Below are 18,115 nucleotides of genomic sequence, written 5' to 3' on the forward strand. Positions count from 1 at the left end.
ATGGAATATAGCCTTTCTGTCTTTATTAAAGCTGCCAAATGTAGACTTTATAGTCCCAGGCTGATTTATATACAGATGATGATTGTTTTAGGTTAAACCTTGGTACCTTTTCTGGATGTTTCCTCAGTTAAATTAATCCTTCTGTTTCAACACAAATTGAGGCGGAACAAGTTCCCGTTTCAGCCATTCTCACTAAATTTTGTTTCAGTTTTATTTCCAACTGAATTTAATAATTGAAAGCCTCTTGTGGTTAGGAATAGTGTTTGAGACTTTGGTGGGATCTAATTATTTTGAACTTTTAAAGCCTTAAAAAGTGAAATGCAAGGCCATAGTAAAATTTTCTGATAGCTTTCCTAGTCTATTAGTTCAGTGCTGCTTATTTTAGAGGGGACAGTATCGAAATTGAAATGTGTATTCATTACCGCTGTAATGGTCTCTTTCAACTCTTTTAAAAATCAGTTCATTTAGCTACAAAGAGAAAATAAAAAAAATTTAAAAGGCTAATAAGCATAGGGCATGTGAGCCTGTTCCTGTTTCTTAACTGAAGTTTACTAAAAAAAAAGAAAAAAGTCTCTGAGCACTGCCCATAAAGCATGTGTGCGCACACGCGTGTATTTGAGGAACTGGATGGGGGGGGTCTGCTCATTTGTTTGCCCATTGTGAGGCTGTCCAGCACCTTTGTGGGGTTTTTTGTAACAGGGTGAAGGCCCTGAATGGAGGCCTTGTGCCCCACTTGATTTGAAATCCTTGCTGTTCATCTAAAGGCGCCTGCAGGGCACCCAGCGGGATGTCCGTGTGACAAGTGGAGGTCTGGGGTCCGGAAGAGCCGGTGCTGGGGGCAGGGGGTGGGCAGCGAGAGCGGTAATAATCTTTCAGCCTTGGCTTTTGTCCCCCACAGCCCAATTGTTCCCCTCTGCTGGCAGCCAGATTGAAGAGACCCTTTTGGGTATCCTGGATGGCATGTGCTCACTGAGGCCTCACCTCACTGTTACCAGATTAAAACCTGGACAACTGGGATTTAACTCTCTTACAAAAGCATAGTACTGACTGGGCATAATGCATTCCTTTTAGAGGTTAGATATTTTGATTAATTGTGTGTGCGCGCGTGCGTGTGTGTGCGTGCGTGTGTGTGTGTGTGTGTGTGTGTGTGTGTAGATTTATTTAAAGGACAGAAGGGTTGCTTGGGAAATGCTGTATTGTAGGCATGCTCTTACCATAGAGCCTGTTTAAAGCCAGTGCTTGGCTACTTAAATCTGGTTTGTACAGTTTGTATACTTTGTAGTACTAGCTATTGGTCCAAAGTTTCTTGGCTTAAGAAACCATGTAATTTTAAGCGTATACTGTGTGAGAAAGGGGTGGGGCAGCAGAAGCTTTTTATAGGGTTTCAACTAATAAACATTAATTTTTAAAGTGGTATTTTGAGGATTTAACAGGAGAAGTAGAAGTTGTATATAATGTTTCTTTAATACAAACACTGACAGGGAAAGGGAGAGAATTTTACTTTTAAGTGGTGTTTTCCATTCTTTTTTCCCTGTCCCATCAGAAACTGGTTTTTCAGCTTTCAGCGCCAATTAAGACATGCTGTAATAAGTATTTTACATTCTGTGCTGCTGTTTGACTTTGGGTGCAAATGGTGGTAGAATGTTTAGTAGCTGAGCATGCATAGTTAAACAGCTCGAGATTGGGTATACAGTGAGTTTGGTGTGGTGTGGTATTTGGTTTCTATAATAGTATTTCAGTATAACACTGAAACCATGCTGAATACCTCCTGGAAAAGTGTTCAACAGGATGCCAGAAAGGCCATGTTAATGATAAGTTTCTCAGACCTCAGCAGGTTTTCTGGGTGTGTTTTGTTTCCCTACTGCTGTTTTATTCTTGATTGTGCTTCTCTGGAAACTATGCCACGTGAACATATGGAATTCTGCACATGAGCGTTTATTGGTTTTGTAGAAACCCCAGGATACCGTGAGCTTAATAATGATGTTGTTTTGTGGGTTATCGAGAGGACGTACTAAAAGTCAGTTGATAATAAAGTTTTCATTAATTATGTTAACATTTTCAAGGTAACGCTAAAGGCAGCTCAGCTCAAATCAGAATTAAACAATAACATGAACTTTTGGTTTGCTCTGGTTTAAAGAGAGTTTGGTTGTAGCTTACCTCCTTCTCCATCTTTTACTGACTGTTACCTTCCTGCAAAACTCAAATATGGCGTTTAGTTTGTATGGTCATGATAAATTTAGTTGTGTGTGTATATATACATATATGTATACACACGTATATGTATACATATGTGTATATAATGTTTTTTGCTCTTGACGATTCACTGCTTTGTCATTTGCTTCTACTTTTGATAAAGTTACATGATAGCTAGAACGTATTTCTATGTCTGCTTAAATGTAATGTAAATTGATAGTTTGTGATAAGCCTTTGCTTCATTTTGGTTACAACTTCATTGAGATATTTATGAAGTGCTTTATATTTGTGTTTGTTTAGGACATGTCTCAGGAAGGCTATGGAACTAGGTCTCAACCTCCTTTGGCTCCTGGAAAACCTAACCACGAAGACTTGAACTTAATACAACAAGAAAGACCATCAAGTTTACCAGTAAGACATTAATGTGCTGATTTAGAAATGTAATGAGTTAAAGATTTTTAAAAAGACCTGTTACTTTTGCTTGTTCTACTTTATATTAAGACTCAGGGGAGAACTTTCTAGATGTCAGATGTATTTGTGGTTTATTAATTTTTTAGGGCTTTATTCTGGATAGGTCTCTTTCATCTGGAAGTATCTCTGGGTCCATTTGCAAGGTTTATTACTCAGCTGACGGGTTTTGTGGCAGAAAGGTGTTTCTCTTGTACAGTTGTGCTTTGCCTAGCCTGTTGCTTTCTGTAGTGATACAGAACAGAGGTGTCTGTACAAGAGTTAAACGTGAAGAAATTCCCACTTGGCAAATGATCACAGCTGATGAACGAGATAAAGCATCCGGTGGTAGCATCCCAGCTTCTGGGGCTAGATGTAATGAGAAATCACCCAATCCTTTTCTACCCAAAAGAAAGCATTTTAGTTTAAATTTGGAAAAGGCAGACTTTATTTCCACCAGCAAATACAGTATGGGGATGGAGATATATATTGATTAGGGTAGTGGCCAGATTATAGGGAATCGTGTTGATGCCTGTAAAGAACTTGTTTTTTTGTTTTGTTTTGTTTTGTTTTTAATGGACAATAGCCTAATTCAAGTGAGGTTTTCCTTATAAACTAAAAGAGTACATCTGTGCAAATCAGTTTTTATATTTCTTTTTTATTAAAATATTTTGATTTGAAGAATTATTATTGCTTCATTTTTGTTAAGTTTCATTTAAGATGGGAGTTCAGGCTAGCCAGGATTTTAATTTGAATTTCCAATGTTTTACATTAAGTAATATTATATTATTTGTAAGCGTTCAAGGACTAGCATTTGTAATCAGCGTTCTACATGACATTTGCCATGCATGCTCTACCCGTCTTTAAGTCATGTGCAGCCTTAGAGAAGAAGGTAAGTGCTGGCCACAGGGTGTAGAGTATCTCTGAAGCCGATGAACATGTTTTTGACGTAATGTTTTAGCTTTTACATCCATGATGGGAGGTGGGTGAAATCGGTTGTGGTCATCTTCTAGTCGACGCCGGGGTGCTCACTGTCTAGTTACTCGGTTTTCGAAAGAAGGAGAGGTGATGGGTTCTGCGTCTTGCGTTGTAAGCTTTTCTTCTTTAGCGGACGCCTGAGCTTGGTGAGCGTGTACGCGTGTGTACGCATGCAGGGGAGCAGCGCTGACAAACGTAATGTTTGCTGGATATTTGGAAATTAGCTTGCGGTTTTCGGAAATTTCAGTGGACTCACGGGAAACAGATGGACAACGAATTCCACTTTTTTCCCTCCCCCAGCTTTTTACTGTTTTTAGAGAAGCCCAGCTTCGTAGGGGTGCCCCTGGCTGGTGATGTGATGTGTGCTGTGCTGTAGGTTGGAAAGGCTGCTATAAATCGATACAGATTTTTTTTACGTAGTTAGAAGAACAGTTGGTGGCGTGCTGCTTTCTTTGTATCCACTGGAACTTCGGAGTCGTTCACTAGGCTCTGCTGCTTTTCATGGCTCTGCACGGAAAGGGGGTGTCGACGCTCAGCTGGCTCTGCAGCACCGTTAGGGAGGGAATGAAATGCGGAAGTCCCAGAAAACCCGATGGAAGAGTCGGGCTCTGGGACGGTGCTTTTTAAGCTGGGTGTTGAAAAGGGGGCTGACAGCATTTCGGGAAGTGAACCGATCTGTTCATCAATAGTTCCAAGTTTTTCTGAATTGTTCTATTTGAATACTTCTAATGACTTGCTTTCTTCCTCCATCTTTTCCGTGTCTAATTTGTAAGAGGATTTACAGTTAGTTGTTTATGACACAAATTTTCTTACGTGGTAACAAAAAAAAAAAAAAAAGAGAGAGAGAGAGAGAGAGAGAGAGAGAAAGAAATGCCCCGTTTGGTATTTTCTTTCAGTTTTTGTAACTAACTCACAGGTAAATAAGATGCTGATTGATGCAATAACATTTCACTAAGCTTTTTTTTAGAGAACAAACTTTCCTGGTTTTGTGGCGAGTATATGGAAGTGTCAGTTACTGAATGAAGGACAAACCATAGATCAGCTGGTGTACCTAGCCACCACCCTCCCTAACCTGCTGCCAACCTGTCAAAACGAAAATTGGCTCTATTTAAATGGATTTTAGCATGCCACTTTTCTTTTAACAGGCATCGTTTGTGTAGAAAGTTTGCGTACAGGCTTGACTAACGCGTGTTTAGCTATGTTATACACAATTAAGGTCATCACAGTTTGGGGGCAAGATTTGTTGGTACTCTCCATGGCTCTAATATCATGTATTTTTAGTATTACCTCTTTTAAGTAGTTTAGTTCTCCCACTTGGCTAAGTTGATACTGTAGGTACCATGAAACTATATTGTGATTATATCTGAATTTGCTGTTGGGTAATTTGTGGATTTATGCTGCATTTTTGATTCATGTGTCAGTGATACAAATCTTGTCTTTTAAAGGCAACCCATTGTATGTGTAACCTGTAGCTTATGATTTGGAACTAAGTTGTGCGTCTTCCCTTTACATTTTAAAAAATGTGGTATAGGATTCTACCGTATGATTGTTCAGTCTTCGATTATTTTATATGTGACTATTAAGAAGGAACTTCTCCAGTAGTCCTTTCTTAATCTTTCTGATTATATTGGGATAGATTTTGTAATATTTTCTGTACGTGTGATCTTTTCTTTAGCATGTTTGTTATGCAGTTCAGTTTCCATTATGACAAACCAAGGTATTTCCAGTATCCTTATGCTGGATCTGTAATTTGATATCTCAGTAAGTTGTCCTCCCACCGTTGTTTGAACTGGTATCTGTCTGTATTTGCATGTCATTAAATTCTTGGTGATCTTCAGGAGCTAACGCAGTTATGTTTTCCAGCTGACTTAGATCCTGAGATCATCCACGGTAAAGCAAATACCTCATAAATTAATACTTGTCCTCTTGTTGTCTTGGGGCCATGACCAGTGATATTTACTTAACACTTAATTCCCTCAGACCTAAGCTCAGAACAAATCTTTCTTAATAATGTCCACTCACTGCTCTCCCTCTTAATCAACAGCCTTTCCCCATTGAGTTGCATTAGCTTCCATACCTTGATATTACCATTATTAACAATTCTTAGCATCTAGTCGATATTAAAAGTAGCTTGCAGAACTCTCTCTCCTTGGAATATTATCACTTAAAATTTGAGCACATTGGGTAGTTTTTCCACCTCTAATATTGATATGAAAGGAAGCCAGCATTTAAGCAGAATACACAGTGGAAGGCCAGAAAAATGTTACAACTTACTAACGCTTTATTTTATAAACATTGAGTAGATCTCAATGTCTATTTTAAGATAACCCCTACAAATATTATTTAATACACTTTTTTTTGTTGTCTTTTGTTACATTTTCATTGCTTGTGCCATTTACTGTTTATCTTTTTATTACACTTATTTTTATAGCTGTCTTGGCTCCCCTGTTAGAATAGGATCTTTTCAGAGTATTTATGATGTTTATTCAGTAGTATTTTCCTAATAAGATTTTAGGTAAAAATTTCCAACCACGTTCTTCCTCCAGTTTCAGAATTTTGTTTTCATTGCTTAAGGGATTTTTTCCAAGGTATCAAATTGATATCAGTAGAGCCTATGTTCTCTGATGCTCCTGAGACTAAAGGATTATAATGAGGTATCTGTATTAGCAGGGTGGGTTTTTCCTTAAAACTGTTTTATTATAAAATGACATTTGACTTGAACCTGGTAGCCTTAAGCTTCTAGAGAAGAAGTGGGCACTTTTGGATAATTGAGCTAAAAATAGTGTGAAAACATTCTTTTCTTAGTAATACAGGTTTTTTAATTGTAGAAATAAATAAATTGACGGGAATGATAATAATTTCAGTAAGTGCGGCACAGATATGTTGTTAATAAAATGTGTATAAACATGGATACAGGGAAGTAAACAAACAAAAGGTTTGATTTTCTCCTTCCAAGTAAACAGCGTTTTCCCCTCCAGGGATCTGAAGAGCTGTCCTTCTCCTTAGGTTGGCAGTCAGTGATCTGGTTTCTTCTTCGCAGAGGCCTCCCACCAGTTTGTGTTTCAGATAGTAGGCCCATTATTCGGTTTGCCTCAGATGCAGAATAAGATCAGCCCCATTCTAACAGACTTTGAGAAGGCCCATCAGGTCATTAAAAATCTCCTTCTGACCCTTTCTTCTTTAAATAGGAAATATCTAAAGAGGTCGACCTAAAAAGGGATTTTTGTATCTTTCAGAGTTTAGTAAAAAACCCTAAATGTCGCGTGGAACATTGCTTATGGCACCTTTGTTGAAGTTTGCAATTAGAAGGGAATATCGAGGTTTCGATAAAACATATGTCTTTTGGCCCTTTGTGAAAGGAAGGAGGTAGTAAATGCCGGTTTTTCTTTGAAATAGAGGGTGTTAAACAGGATATTGGAAGCCGGAAAGGGGATGGTTGGAAAACTGTTATTACCAAGAATATTCTTTGGGGGTTAGGTATTAGCAACAGAGCCTACAATGATCTGCCTTCCCTGAAAAAGAATACTCTGTGTGTGTTTGTTTTTTAAATCTTTAATGGCACTTACGTTGGATAGTGGTAAAAGGTCGTGTACTTTGGCAGCATATATGAATATTGATGATATGTTAATAGGGACATTTTAAGTGTTGTAGATTTGATAACACAGTTCCTGTGAACAATCGGGAACTGTTAGAAAAAGCTAGGTGAAGCATTTTTTAACTGGGTTTTGCTTTTCACTAAGTTTTCAACCCGATTGAAAACACAAATTGTTAAAGTGTTCTTAACCTGTTAGGTGGCAGGTTTTTGCAAAAGTTGAAATCTACCAGGTTAGAATTAGATGTTTGGCTGCTGAATGAACTCTTCCCAAACTTTTTTTACTTGTATCTTGAACTTGATTTAAATGGGTTTCAGTAAAAGGTTAAGAGGATAGCTGTCTTCCGTTGATTGATCCTTCTCAAATCATTCTGAACATATAAAAAATTGTAAGTTGTTGTCACTTTATTTCAGTATTGAAGCACTGATTATTCCTGTGTGTAGCTGGCGACATCAGCTGTTTGTGAGTGTTTCTAAACGTTAGTAGAGTCCGTGGAGTTGGGGAGTTAAGGAAGAGGTGACCGGTGAGCAGTCATGGAAGGGAGCAGGAAGATGGATGGAGCCTTGTCAGGTAGAGTATCTGAAGATACCCCTTCATCAGTGGCATAGTTTCCAAACTGAAGGTACAGACACATTTTGATATCTTGGCAAAGTTTTAAGTGGAACACGCAATAGTTGGAATTCTTACGTAGGATTTACCATCTTCTCAAACGTAATTTTAGTAACTGGTCTATTCCATATGGAGACCTTAATTCTTTTTGGATTAAGGTTGAGAGAAACACGTGAAGACCTTACTTGAAAGTTCGAATTTAGGAAAAGTGGTAGTGACTTTGACAAACGTTATTTTCCAACATGGCTCATTTCTTTAAGATGTGATGTTCTATAATTTTATCCCTTAGACTACATTTGTGATATTGGCAGTCATTTTGAAAATAGAGGATAATACTTGAACAAGGCAAGAAGTAGTAGGAAGCGGGAAAGTAGGTTTCTCCTTCTTTCAAAACAATCTTCCACTTAAATGTTTGTTCTGTAAATGAATACCCAATAAAACCTCACCAGTTTGGATTTCTTCCAGGTAAAAGCAGGTTAAATATATGGAAAGTTTGAATAAATTAATATTTAAAAAGAACTAGAGTTTGCTTTTAAATAACTGAAGTGTTTGTGTGCAAAGTGTTTCTAAATTGAGATCTTCAGCCCTGTTGAAATAAGTGGATAATTCTAAATTTATTATAGCTGAGATAATTTGCTTAGTGGCAATATGTTATTTTAAAAGATTCGTTTAATTTTTAAAAACACTGTAAGCAGACCCCCTGCAAACTTGTTCACATAACATTCTAAAGGTTTCCATTTAAAGTATGGGGGAAATGAATTTCAACCCATTTTATGGGACTGTCAGTTCTAAAAAAATTAATGAAAGAGTACTATAAAAAATAGACACTGGACAAAATTGGAGATGAAGAGAGACTGAAACATAACTGATTTGCAGGATATTGGTTTTGATAATAGAAAGATAACTATGATCTATAGTTGATAAATGAGGCTCATTAAGTAAGGGATGAAAAATGCAGATGTTCCTGGCTGATAGAAAAGTCAGCATACAGGATTTGCCCTAACAAATTGGCGACGGGAAGGTTTTGAGCCAGCTTGCTGCTCTTCAGATGACCTGGGGGAGGCTGTGGAGCCTTCTCTGTGGCCCCACAGGCTGGGCGCATACGACTCCCAGGTGTGTCCACAAAGAGCCACCGAACCACACCTGGACACATGAGCCTCTCCGACAGATGAGCTGTCTCTGCGCACAAGGGGGAGAACAGTCGTGTTTGTCTTCAGTACAAAGCACAGAAAAACGGCGTGTGGGAAATTCTTGCATGGGGGCTTGGGTAGGACAGGTGGTCAAGCCACGCCGCACAACAACTTCGGGTTTTAATTTTAGTTTTTATGCCAGGACTGACGTGCAAAGGTACCTTTTCTCATTCGAGCCTGCCGAAGGCAGGCGTGTTGAACTAGAAAGCCTCCTTCCTCCTTTCTTCAGGGTGCTGGTACCCAGAGGGGTCAGTGGGCTTCCCCCAGTTCTGCAGCCATGGCCAGGGTAAGGGGTTGAATGCGTTTTACTTTGTGCTAGCCAAGTTAGGTGGGAAATAGATTTTAATTTACAAATTTCCTCTTTGTAGGTAACTGAAGGCATACATGTAGGTTATATAATAAGAGCTCTGTAACCAGCAGGAGCTCATAGTAGCGTTTGTGGACTGGTTAATTGCTTTTATTTTTCTTTTCGAATGGAAGTAACTATTTTTGATATTAACCATCAGCTTGGGAGAGGAAATAAATACATGTAGAGAGCAAAATTTTTTATTCTTCCCTCACAATGTAGGGTTTTAGAAGTGTCTCTCTCTTCCTCATCTTTTTCTTTTGCCTTCTTTCTCTAAATCGTTGTAAAATAACTGAATGGTCTTGTTTTCTTTTGTTTGGGTCAAGAAATTTTAGCTGAAAATTGTTACTGTGTGAAAGAAGATTATTGACTCAACAAGCCTTCAATTTTCCGTGAATAACACTCCCACCCCCTAGCTTCAGGAACACGCCGTGCATGCATTCTATTTTAAAATACAGACTGTAATTTAAAACAGGCAGTTTGATGCCCCACTGAACTTTGTTTAAGCCTGGAATAAAAGAGGGGGAAAAAAAGCTTTAAGCTACAAAAAAGTGACTAAGCTTTCTCAACCACTTTTCTTCATAATGCATTCTATTTAAGAAAAAAAAAAGCTGTCAGGTACTATTGTTGTCTCCTTCTACAGGACCTAAATTTTATCCAATGTTAAATTGTGGTGTGTGTGCCTTTTCACTTTATTTCATTATCAAGCTATCGTTTGAATTTTTTAAGTGTTCAGAGCAGTGGTCCTGTGCAGTGGAATCTGCGTGCATACATTTGTGCATTTTGTCCCTGTTCAGTGCATGTGAGAACATTAATTCAAAAATTAAATATATAATTTTTAGCATTCAGTTATTGATAGCTAATTTCCTAGAGTTCTCAGATTTATATAGCACCTGATTATTAGACCAGAAAGATAGTAAATAATATTATGGCTAAATATTTAGATCAGATTATTATAAAAATGATTAGCTGGGAGTCGTTTAAATCATTTGCCCTTTTTTTTCCCTCCCAGAAACAAAATGAGCAGCTTATGATGACTCATATGGTAGGAATGATGACTTTATTGTGATAAAGTAATATATTTTGGCCTGGATACCTGTTCTAATGATGATGGTGAATGGCAAACAGGACTAAATCTTTGTCAAAGTTCTGGCTCGCGTATGCCCTTCAGTAATGACGTCTCCAGCAATGGTTTCCCTCCCATTTTTGGGTGCAGTTTGCTTTTTTTTTTTTTTTTTTTTTAATGTTTATTCATTTTTTGAGAGAGACGGACAGACAGACAGACAGAGCTTGAGTGGGGGAGGGGCAGAGAGAGAGAGGGACACATAGAATCTGAAGCAGGCTCCAGGCTCTTGAGCTGTCAGCGCAGATCCCAACGCGGGGCTCGAACTCAGGAACCATGAGATCGTGACCCAGCCAAAGCTGGACACTTAACCAATTGAGCCACCCCGGCGCCCTGGGTGCCATTTGCTTTTGAACATACTTAGGGATTTGGAGTTGCCTGATTGAGTCCATAGCTTTATTATGCAGGTTATGGGAGAGCCACAGGTCTTCTTGTGGAGTCTGTCTCTAACTTCTCCGAGATTGCAGAGGGCTCCCTCTCCCTGCTGTGGGATCAGTTTGGTACTTTGACATATTTGAGTGTAGGGAAGTTTTGGGAGAAGGAGAAAGGTTTATCTTGAAAAGTTGAGAAGTACATATACCGGTATCTTTATGACCACCTGGTATAAAGTGGGAGGTAGGAAAAAGAAACAAAAAGGAAGCCGCAGGACAATGAAATCTTGTCTTTGTAATGCAAAGTCTAATGCCTTTCCCCACTGGATCAATGGGAACCCAGTGGAGACCATTGTCTGAACCAAAACAATCAGCAGTTGGTTTTAATTTCATGCTGGTGTAAGGACGACCCTGATGGCCTGTATCTGAGGACTCCAGTCACTTCTGACACTCGAGGTTTACATCTGTGTACTAAAAAGTAACCGAGTAAGCACCCTGTGCTTTTTAAACTGAGATTTATCACTAATGGAAATATTAGCAACCCAGGGACATGAAAACCACCATTTGTTCTTGATGAACCCAAGTCAGTTTAATGAAAAATGTCCCCTGCATTTTGTGCCCCCTCACCCCTTCCCTCTCTCCTTCCCTCCCTGTCTCCCTCCTTTCTCTCTGGAGCTCCCTGGTTTGATCTGGGCAGAGTGGTATGTCACAAGTCTTCCTTTTACTTGGTATTTTATTACTATCTTTGTCAAAGCAGAGTGGTGTCCCCTGAGACAATGGTACATAAGCTGTGCCTGGTCTACAGGTAAATGTCTTCTCTTAAAGTCCAGAATGAGCGAGCACAGCAGTATCCTGCCCCCATCTTAGACTTGTATGCTGATACTGATAATTTTTTTTTCAAAAATTTCTCATGTAAGGTAGGGATCTTTCATCAGTTTTTATTTTCACCATGGGTGTGGGTGGTTGAGAAGTACAGTGATTTAGTTAACACCTTCTAATGACCCCAAAAGTATGTGATTGGTCTTTTGTAATTATCTGTATCTGGAGAAAATTTGGCTTCAAAATAATAATAATTATGTGTAACAATTTATTGAGCACCATTTTTAAAAGTCTTGGTTTACATAAATAAAACTTTCAGTTAACTAACACTGGAAACTGCTAGTAAAAGAATAGCTATGCCCAGAGTCAGGGGTCTTAGTGAATGTCGTAGGCGTGAGTTACGTGTGAGTTACATGAACTTTAAAGACATGCCCTTCTTGACATGTATTTTGTCTTCTCAAAGCCAGATCCCACCCCATCTTCTATTTTTGAAAGTCTGGTACTTTCAGGTTACCTAGACAAGTGAATTGTTCCCTGCCTTTTATTTATGCAAAGCCTTTATTTTCAAAATGCCTTCATTACCACTGGAGGCAGGGAGACGACTTAAGAGGTTAGTGTATTATCTCGCTAATGAGGTTGAGTCAGATTATTAAAAAGTGATGGCAGTGAGAATGCAGAGGAGAAAATTGTTGAAATAAAGGGAGGGATGAGTGATAGATGCTTTTAAGGGTTTTAAGCTGAGTGGCCAGGAGATGGCAAACACAGGGGTGACGTGGTGGTGGGAGTTGGTTTAGGGAGAAAAGAATAACCCAGAGATTTTATGAGATTTTATGAATAAATCTGCCGGAATTCTAAAACTCCTAAAAGAAAACATTTCTTCTTTGTTACCAAAAACCTTATTTTTTGTATAGGTCTTTTATATAAGAGTTAAAATGTCATAAATAGATACTGATGTTGAAAGAATGGTAGTGGTGGCTATAACTGTACATTTCACTAAAATTCTCGGAGATGATTTGAAGAGTATTGGAGCAGAGTTTGTGTAAACAACTCAGCAGATTGTACCAGAGCGTTGCTAGCTCTAACATGGAGTAAGACAGAGTGCCATCACAAAAGTAGATGAAACTATATATAATTCAGTTAGGACTCATGGCTGGTCCCATTGCCTTTGTTTTTAGGAGAATCCAGTAAGTTTATATCCTGATATGCTCCTTGGGTGGGGCCAGGTGACTTTATTTGGCTTTGTTTGGCTTACTTTGGAATGATTTAGACTTTGTTCTGGTTGCATTTCATTCTGGAGGGGGCATCCCTTAGTTTCATGTATCTCGTTATGATTTCTCCTCTTCTGAAACTTATTTTGAGTATGTGCATTTATGAGTCTACTATACAAATTTCACGTTTTTACTTGTTTGTTTTTCTTTTTTGAGGCTATGCGACTGTGCGAGGGGGCGGGGGAACCTGGTTTTTCACATGCTATTTTTGAAAGCTGTTCTTTTTTATTGTGTAGTAGCGGTTACTCCTTTGAATACCTTGAGTTTCTGTGATACATTTAAATCCCAGCAGAGGAAATAGGGCCTTAGGGAGATTACCATGAACTCTGAGCAGATTTCTCTTGGTGTTTTAAAATTAAACCCCTCCCTCCCCTTTTTTCTCCCAGTGTTTAAAGCACTGTCATTTCACTTCCTGCATAAAGAGCAAAGGTTTAATATTAATAAGTTATTAAAATGTGTGTAGTTTTACGTATTTTGCTTCAGATTTTTTTAAAGCTCTACTTCCCAGATGTGAAAATAAAGACTCCACAATGGCAGGAAACGGGACTCAAAGTCCCGGCAGTGGTGGAGTCCCAGTGAACCCATAGTTCATCCCTTTACAGCAGCTGCCTGCGTGCACCTGTCCTAGAACACACCTGAGTGCCCTTCAACTTTAGTTTTCAAACCTAAGACCTTGTCTCTTTTGAAACACTGTTTTGCCAATTTAGATTAAAATTATGAGTGTCCTTGAATAAATATGAATATGTTCAGATTTTCCCAAGTGGTTTTGCTTTTTTGTAGTTACTCTATTTGTCTTTTTTCAGCTAGTGTGCCTAAATGTTGACATCCTAGATTAATGCAGGTTTCACTTTACCCAGAAAAACTCAATTACGTTTAACAGTCATTTATTGATTGCCTCCCGTGTTTAAGATTTTATGTAAGGTGTAGGAATAACATAGAAATAAAATTTGGATTAGCTTATTAGTGTTCTTTCCTGTAACACACTCAGCAATAAGAAATCCACAAGAAAACAGACCTATATTCAGAATGCCTGTTATTGAAAAGACTATCTTCTCTTTTTATCTTCAGAGAACCATCTATAAAATCTGCAAAATTCATACGTTTAGCAAGTGTAATATCACAGAGATGTTTTGCCATTGTGGAAGTTTGGGATATTTGAAAAGGTAAGAGCAGTGACAGCTATATCAAAATGAAGTTAGCCTTTTCTGCAAGGGTGGCATTTAGTCCCATATTAGAAATGCTTGTTATTTTAGGGGAAGAACATTACTGCCACACACTTTTGTCAACATTTGGTGTGGTAAAGTAATGATTCTGCTGGCTTTCTTGAGGGATTTCATGAGGGATCTTATTATTTCTTCTACTTTTCTCCCCTGACTTAACATTCATTTTTCTGACTTAATTTCTACTTTTATAGGGATGAAAACAAGATATTAAAGTTCTGGCCACCTTTGATATAATTGTGGCCCTTTCTGGGGGTATCAGATTTTAAAAAGTGTATCTAAATAGGCACATTATGGTTCACAAAGCACATTCACGCGTACGCTCAGTGTAGTTTTATTGCCTAGACGCTTCACCTTTACCCCTGTGGATTACATGTGATAGAACGTATATAAAACTTCTTGTGTGGTACTTGCCTTATGTGTCAGCACTCGTAAACGTCACTTTCTTACATTTGTTTGCCCCTCCTCTTTTGAAACTTACTTAGCTGTCCGTGCCTGATAGGGTTGCCAGTCTACCAGACTTCCCCGAGATTCAGTATTCCCTTCCTCCGGATGAGGAAACCCGGAACAGAGACTTGGTAGAGTCCCGGTGATTGTGGCAGCTGACTGTTGACTAAAACTTTATCTCCTTGACTCCTCGCCCGTTAGACTCCGTTATTGGACCTCCCCGTATGTGGACCTCTTCGGATAGAGTGTGTTGGTGTGAATACCACTGGGATTCTTCCGCATTCGTTTGGATTCTGTGTTGTTCATTTTTATTTACCACATAACAGAAGAACGTGTATATGTGAAAACTACATTAAATACATTGTAATTCAAAACAATGCTAAGGGGCTCTCCCAGCATTATGGTTAGAGTCGTGTAGGTAACTAAATGGCTTTTCCTTGCTCTTTCCAACTTGTGATATTATCAGGGAGTGGTAGAATCACCTAAAAGAAGATAAAGAAAAGAAAAGGCGTGAGAAAAGGCATGGATAGAAGTCTACTCTGGTTTTAGTGAAGTTGGCCTTAGATAGACTCCTTAGATTTTGCAAAAGGTTTTCGGGTTTCTGAGGCAGATAACCATAGGAACCCTAGTGGTTGTCCAGGAATCACCAGCTGTGACTGATAAACACACCTTTAGTGGGAGACTGAAGGTGGGGAATTAGGTAAAACAACTTAAGATATCCTCCTAAGTCAAATATGTTTCCCTCCCTCTCTATCCCTAATACACATACAGAGAGGAAAGGAGGGGCATCAAGGGGGCATAAATAATTTTATTAATATAGAAAACACACCTTTTGGAATTCTCTGCCTTTTTTCATCCCAGTTGATTAGATGGCATTCAGTAAGTATGTCGTTTTGAGTCAGGTGGTGTTTTGCAAGGGGAACATCCTGGAAGTATCTTACTTTGGATTTTTAGTCCTGCTCTTTGAGACCATGGTATTTATTGATGTTTAAATTTTTTTTCAATGTTTTTATTTACTTTTGAAGGAGAGAGAGACAGAGCATGAGCGGGGGAGGAGCAGAGAGAGAGGGAGACATAGAATTTGAAGCAGGCTCCAGGCTCTAAGCCATCAGCACAGAGCCTGATGTGGGGCCCGAACCCACGAACTGTGAGATCATGCCCTGAGCCGAAGTCGGACGCTCAACCGACCTAGCCACCCAGGCGCCCCTATTGATGTTTAAACTGTGCATCCCTTGAGATGCCTCAGGCGGCTCAGTCAGGGAAGCCTCCAACTTTAGCTCAGGTCATGATCTCCCCAGTCAGAGTTCAAGCCCCGCGTCAGGCTCTGTGCTGACAGCTCAGAGCCTGGAGCCTGTTTCGGCTTCTGTGTCTCCCTCTCTCTCTCTGCCCCTCCCCTGCTTGTGCTGTTTTCCTCTCTCTCTCTCTCTCTCTCTCTCTCTCTCTCTCTCTCTCTCTCTCAAAAATAAGTCAACATTAACAAAAATTAAAAAAAAATAAATTGTACATCCCAAATAGGGAACGTTTGCCGATGCTTATTTAATAAATCCAATATATTTAGCCAGCAGTAGTAGCTAGTGAAAACGTACCTGGACAAATTGTAGAGGAAAGGAATGTTCCTTTTAGTGATAAATAGGTCAATATATTTTACTTTTCCCAACATATTTTATGAACTATCTTACCATATCTCTTGTGTGTGATACTCACCATCACCAATTTTACTTTTGAATATATTCATAAACCCAGTTTCTCATCAATACAACAAAATTATATGTAGTTTAATATAATTCATTTTTTAGCCTCTCTGAAGTTTTTATACTGTGGTATTCTAATATAAAAAGTATGACCCAGGGGCGCCTGGGTGGCTCAGTCGGTTAAGCGGCCGACTTCGGCTTGGGTCATGATCTCGCAGTCCGTGAGTTCGAGCCCCGCGTCGGGCTCTGTGCTGACAGCTCAGAGCCTGGAGCCTGTTTCGGATTCTGTGTCTCCCTCTCTCTGACCCTCCCCTGTTCATGTTCTGTCTCTCCCTGTCTCAAAAATAAATAAAACGTTAAAAAAAAAATTAAAAAAAAAAAAGTATGACCCAGACACTATATAACTTAACGATTGAAATTTAAGACTATAGATTTCTTCATCTACAAAAGTGTTTAAAAACACCTTGGAAGACTCTGTCAAAAATAAGTAAACTTAAAAAAAATGTCTCTCTCTCTCTTTCTCTCTCTCAAAAATAAATAAACATTTAAAAAGAAAAAAGGAGGGGTGCCTGGGTGGCTCAGTTGGTTAAGCGTCCGGCTTCGGCTCAGGTCGTGATCTCGCCCTTTGTGAGTTTGAGCCCCGCGTTCGGACTGTGTCCTGACATGACAGCTCGGAGCCTGGCGCCCGCTTCGGACTCTGTGTCTCCCTCTCTCTCTCTCTGCCCTTCCCCTCCTCACATACTTGTCTCTCTCAAAAATAAATGAACAGTAAAAAAAATGAAAGAAAGCAGCTTGGAAGAGGTATTCTTCTAACATGTGTCCCTATGAATGTGTAAATAAATTTGTTTATTTTTAAATAAACCAGTGGCCACTTTTAACTGAAAGAGTCCTGTTGTGACAGAACATTTTCATTTCCTATGATGTTTTTACATAGAATTTATAACCCATGTGTTTCTAAATAGGAATTGAGCTGACCTGCACTAAAGCATTTCTATAAACTGAGGCTACTCAAAGTGGAATACAAATTTAAAAAAATGGTTAAAAATGGAGAAGTAAACAAACCATGATAATACAGTTACCACGAATCACTATTAAATTCAAGGCTGTGGGGTGCCTGGCTGGCTCAGTCCATGGAGCCTGTGACTCTTGATCTCAGGGTTGTGAGTTCGAGCCCCACATTGAGTGTAGAAATCACTTAAAAATAAAACCTTAAAAAAAATAAACTTAAGGCTGCATTCCTGACTAGGTAGAAGGGGGAAAAAGTAAGGTTGCGTGATTATTAACATAAACCGAAGGCATCATTTCTTGAAGTGGAATATCACCTTTATACTTTTGTAAGATAGTAAAATCTTTTATTTTGTGAAAGGAAATAGTCTGTAAAGGAACACATAAATATTCCTGTGAAAATAGTGAATAACGATGCCAAAATACGGGTTTTCTATTTTTTTTATAGCGTTTTTTCATTTTATTTGGGATAATTGTCTAGAACTTAAGTTTGGCATCTTGTTACATAAATAAGTGAACGAATGATTGATTGGCTGTTTCTTCTAGAACTTGCTTAACTGTCACAATTACAAATCCAGCAATTCTGTCCAAAGGAGTAGCTCACTGAACCCATTTTCATTTCAGAGTTTTTTTGAAGACAATAATTTTGTAAGCATAAAATATGTAGCAGGATGAAAAGTCATTTAATAAATAAGTACTTCAGTTGTGAAGTAAACTTTTCTTTGTTTTGACGCATGGGTGACAATTTGTAAGTTGGCATTTTTCTGTTGTATGTCTTTATGGGAGAAGATTGTTCATCTCTGAGTTACAAGATT

General features: G+C 38.7%; 1 protein-coding gene across 8 annotated transcripts in view; it reads left to right on the forward strand.

Moving 5' to 3' along the window:
* ARID1B (AT-rich interaction domain 1B) overlaps window positions 1-18,115 on the forward strand; it is a 433,036-nt gene that overhangs the window by 162,728 nt on the left and 252,193 nt on the right. For all 8 annotated transcript variants that reach the window (XM_030316661.2, XM_030316667.2, XM_030316662.2 and 5 more), the window contains exon 4: window positions 2,494-2,604. In XM_030316661.2, the coding sequence (XP_030172521.2) occupies window positions 2,494-2,604 (111 nt within the window). The remainder of the gene's footprint in view (window positions 1-2,493; window positions 2,605-18,115) is intronic.

Source organism: Lynx canadensis, chromosome B2 (genome assembly GCF_007474595.2).
Source record: "Lynx canadensis isolate LIC74 chromosome B2, mLynCan4.pri.v2, whole genome shotgun sequence".
Classification (NCBI taxonomy): domain Eukaryota; kingdom Metazoa; phylum Chordata; class Mammalia; order Carnivora; family Felidae; genus Lynx; species Lynx canadensis.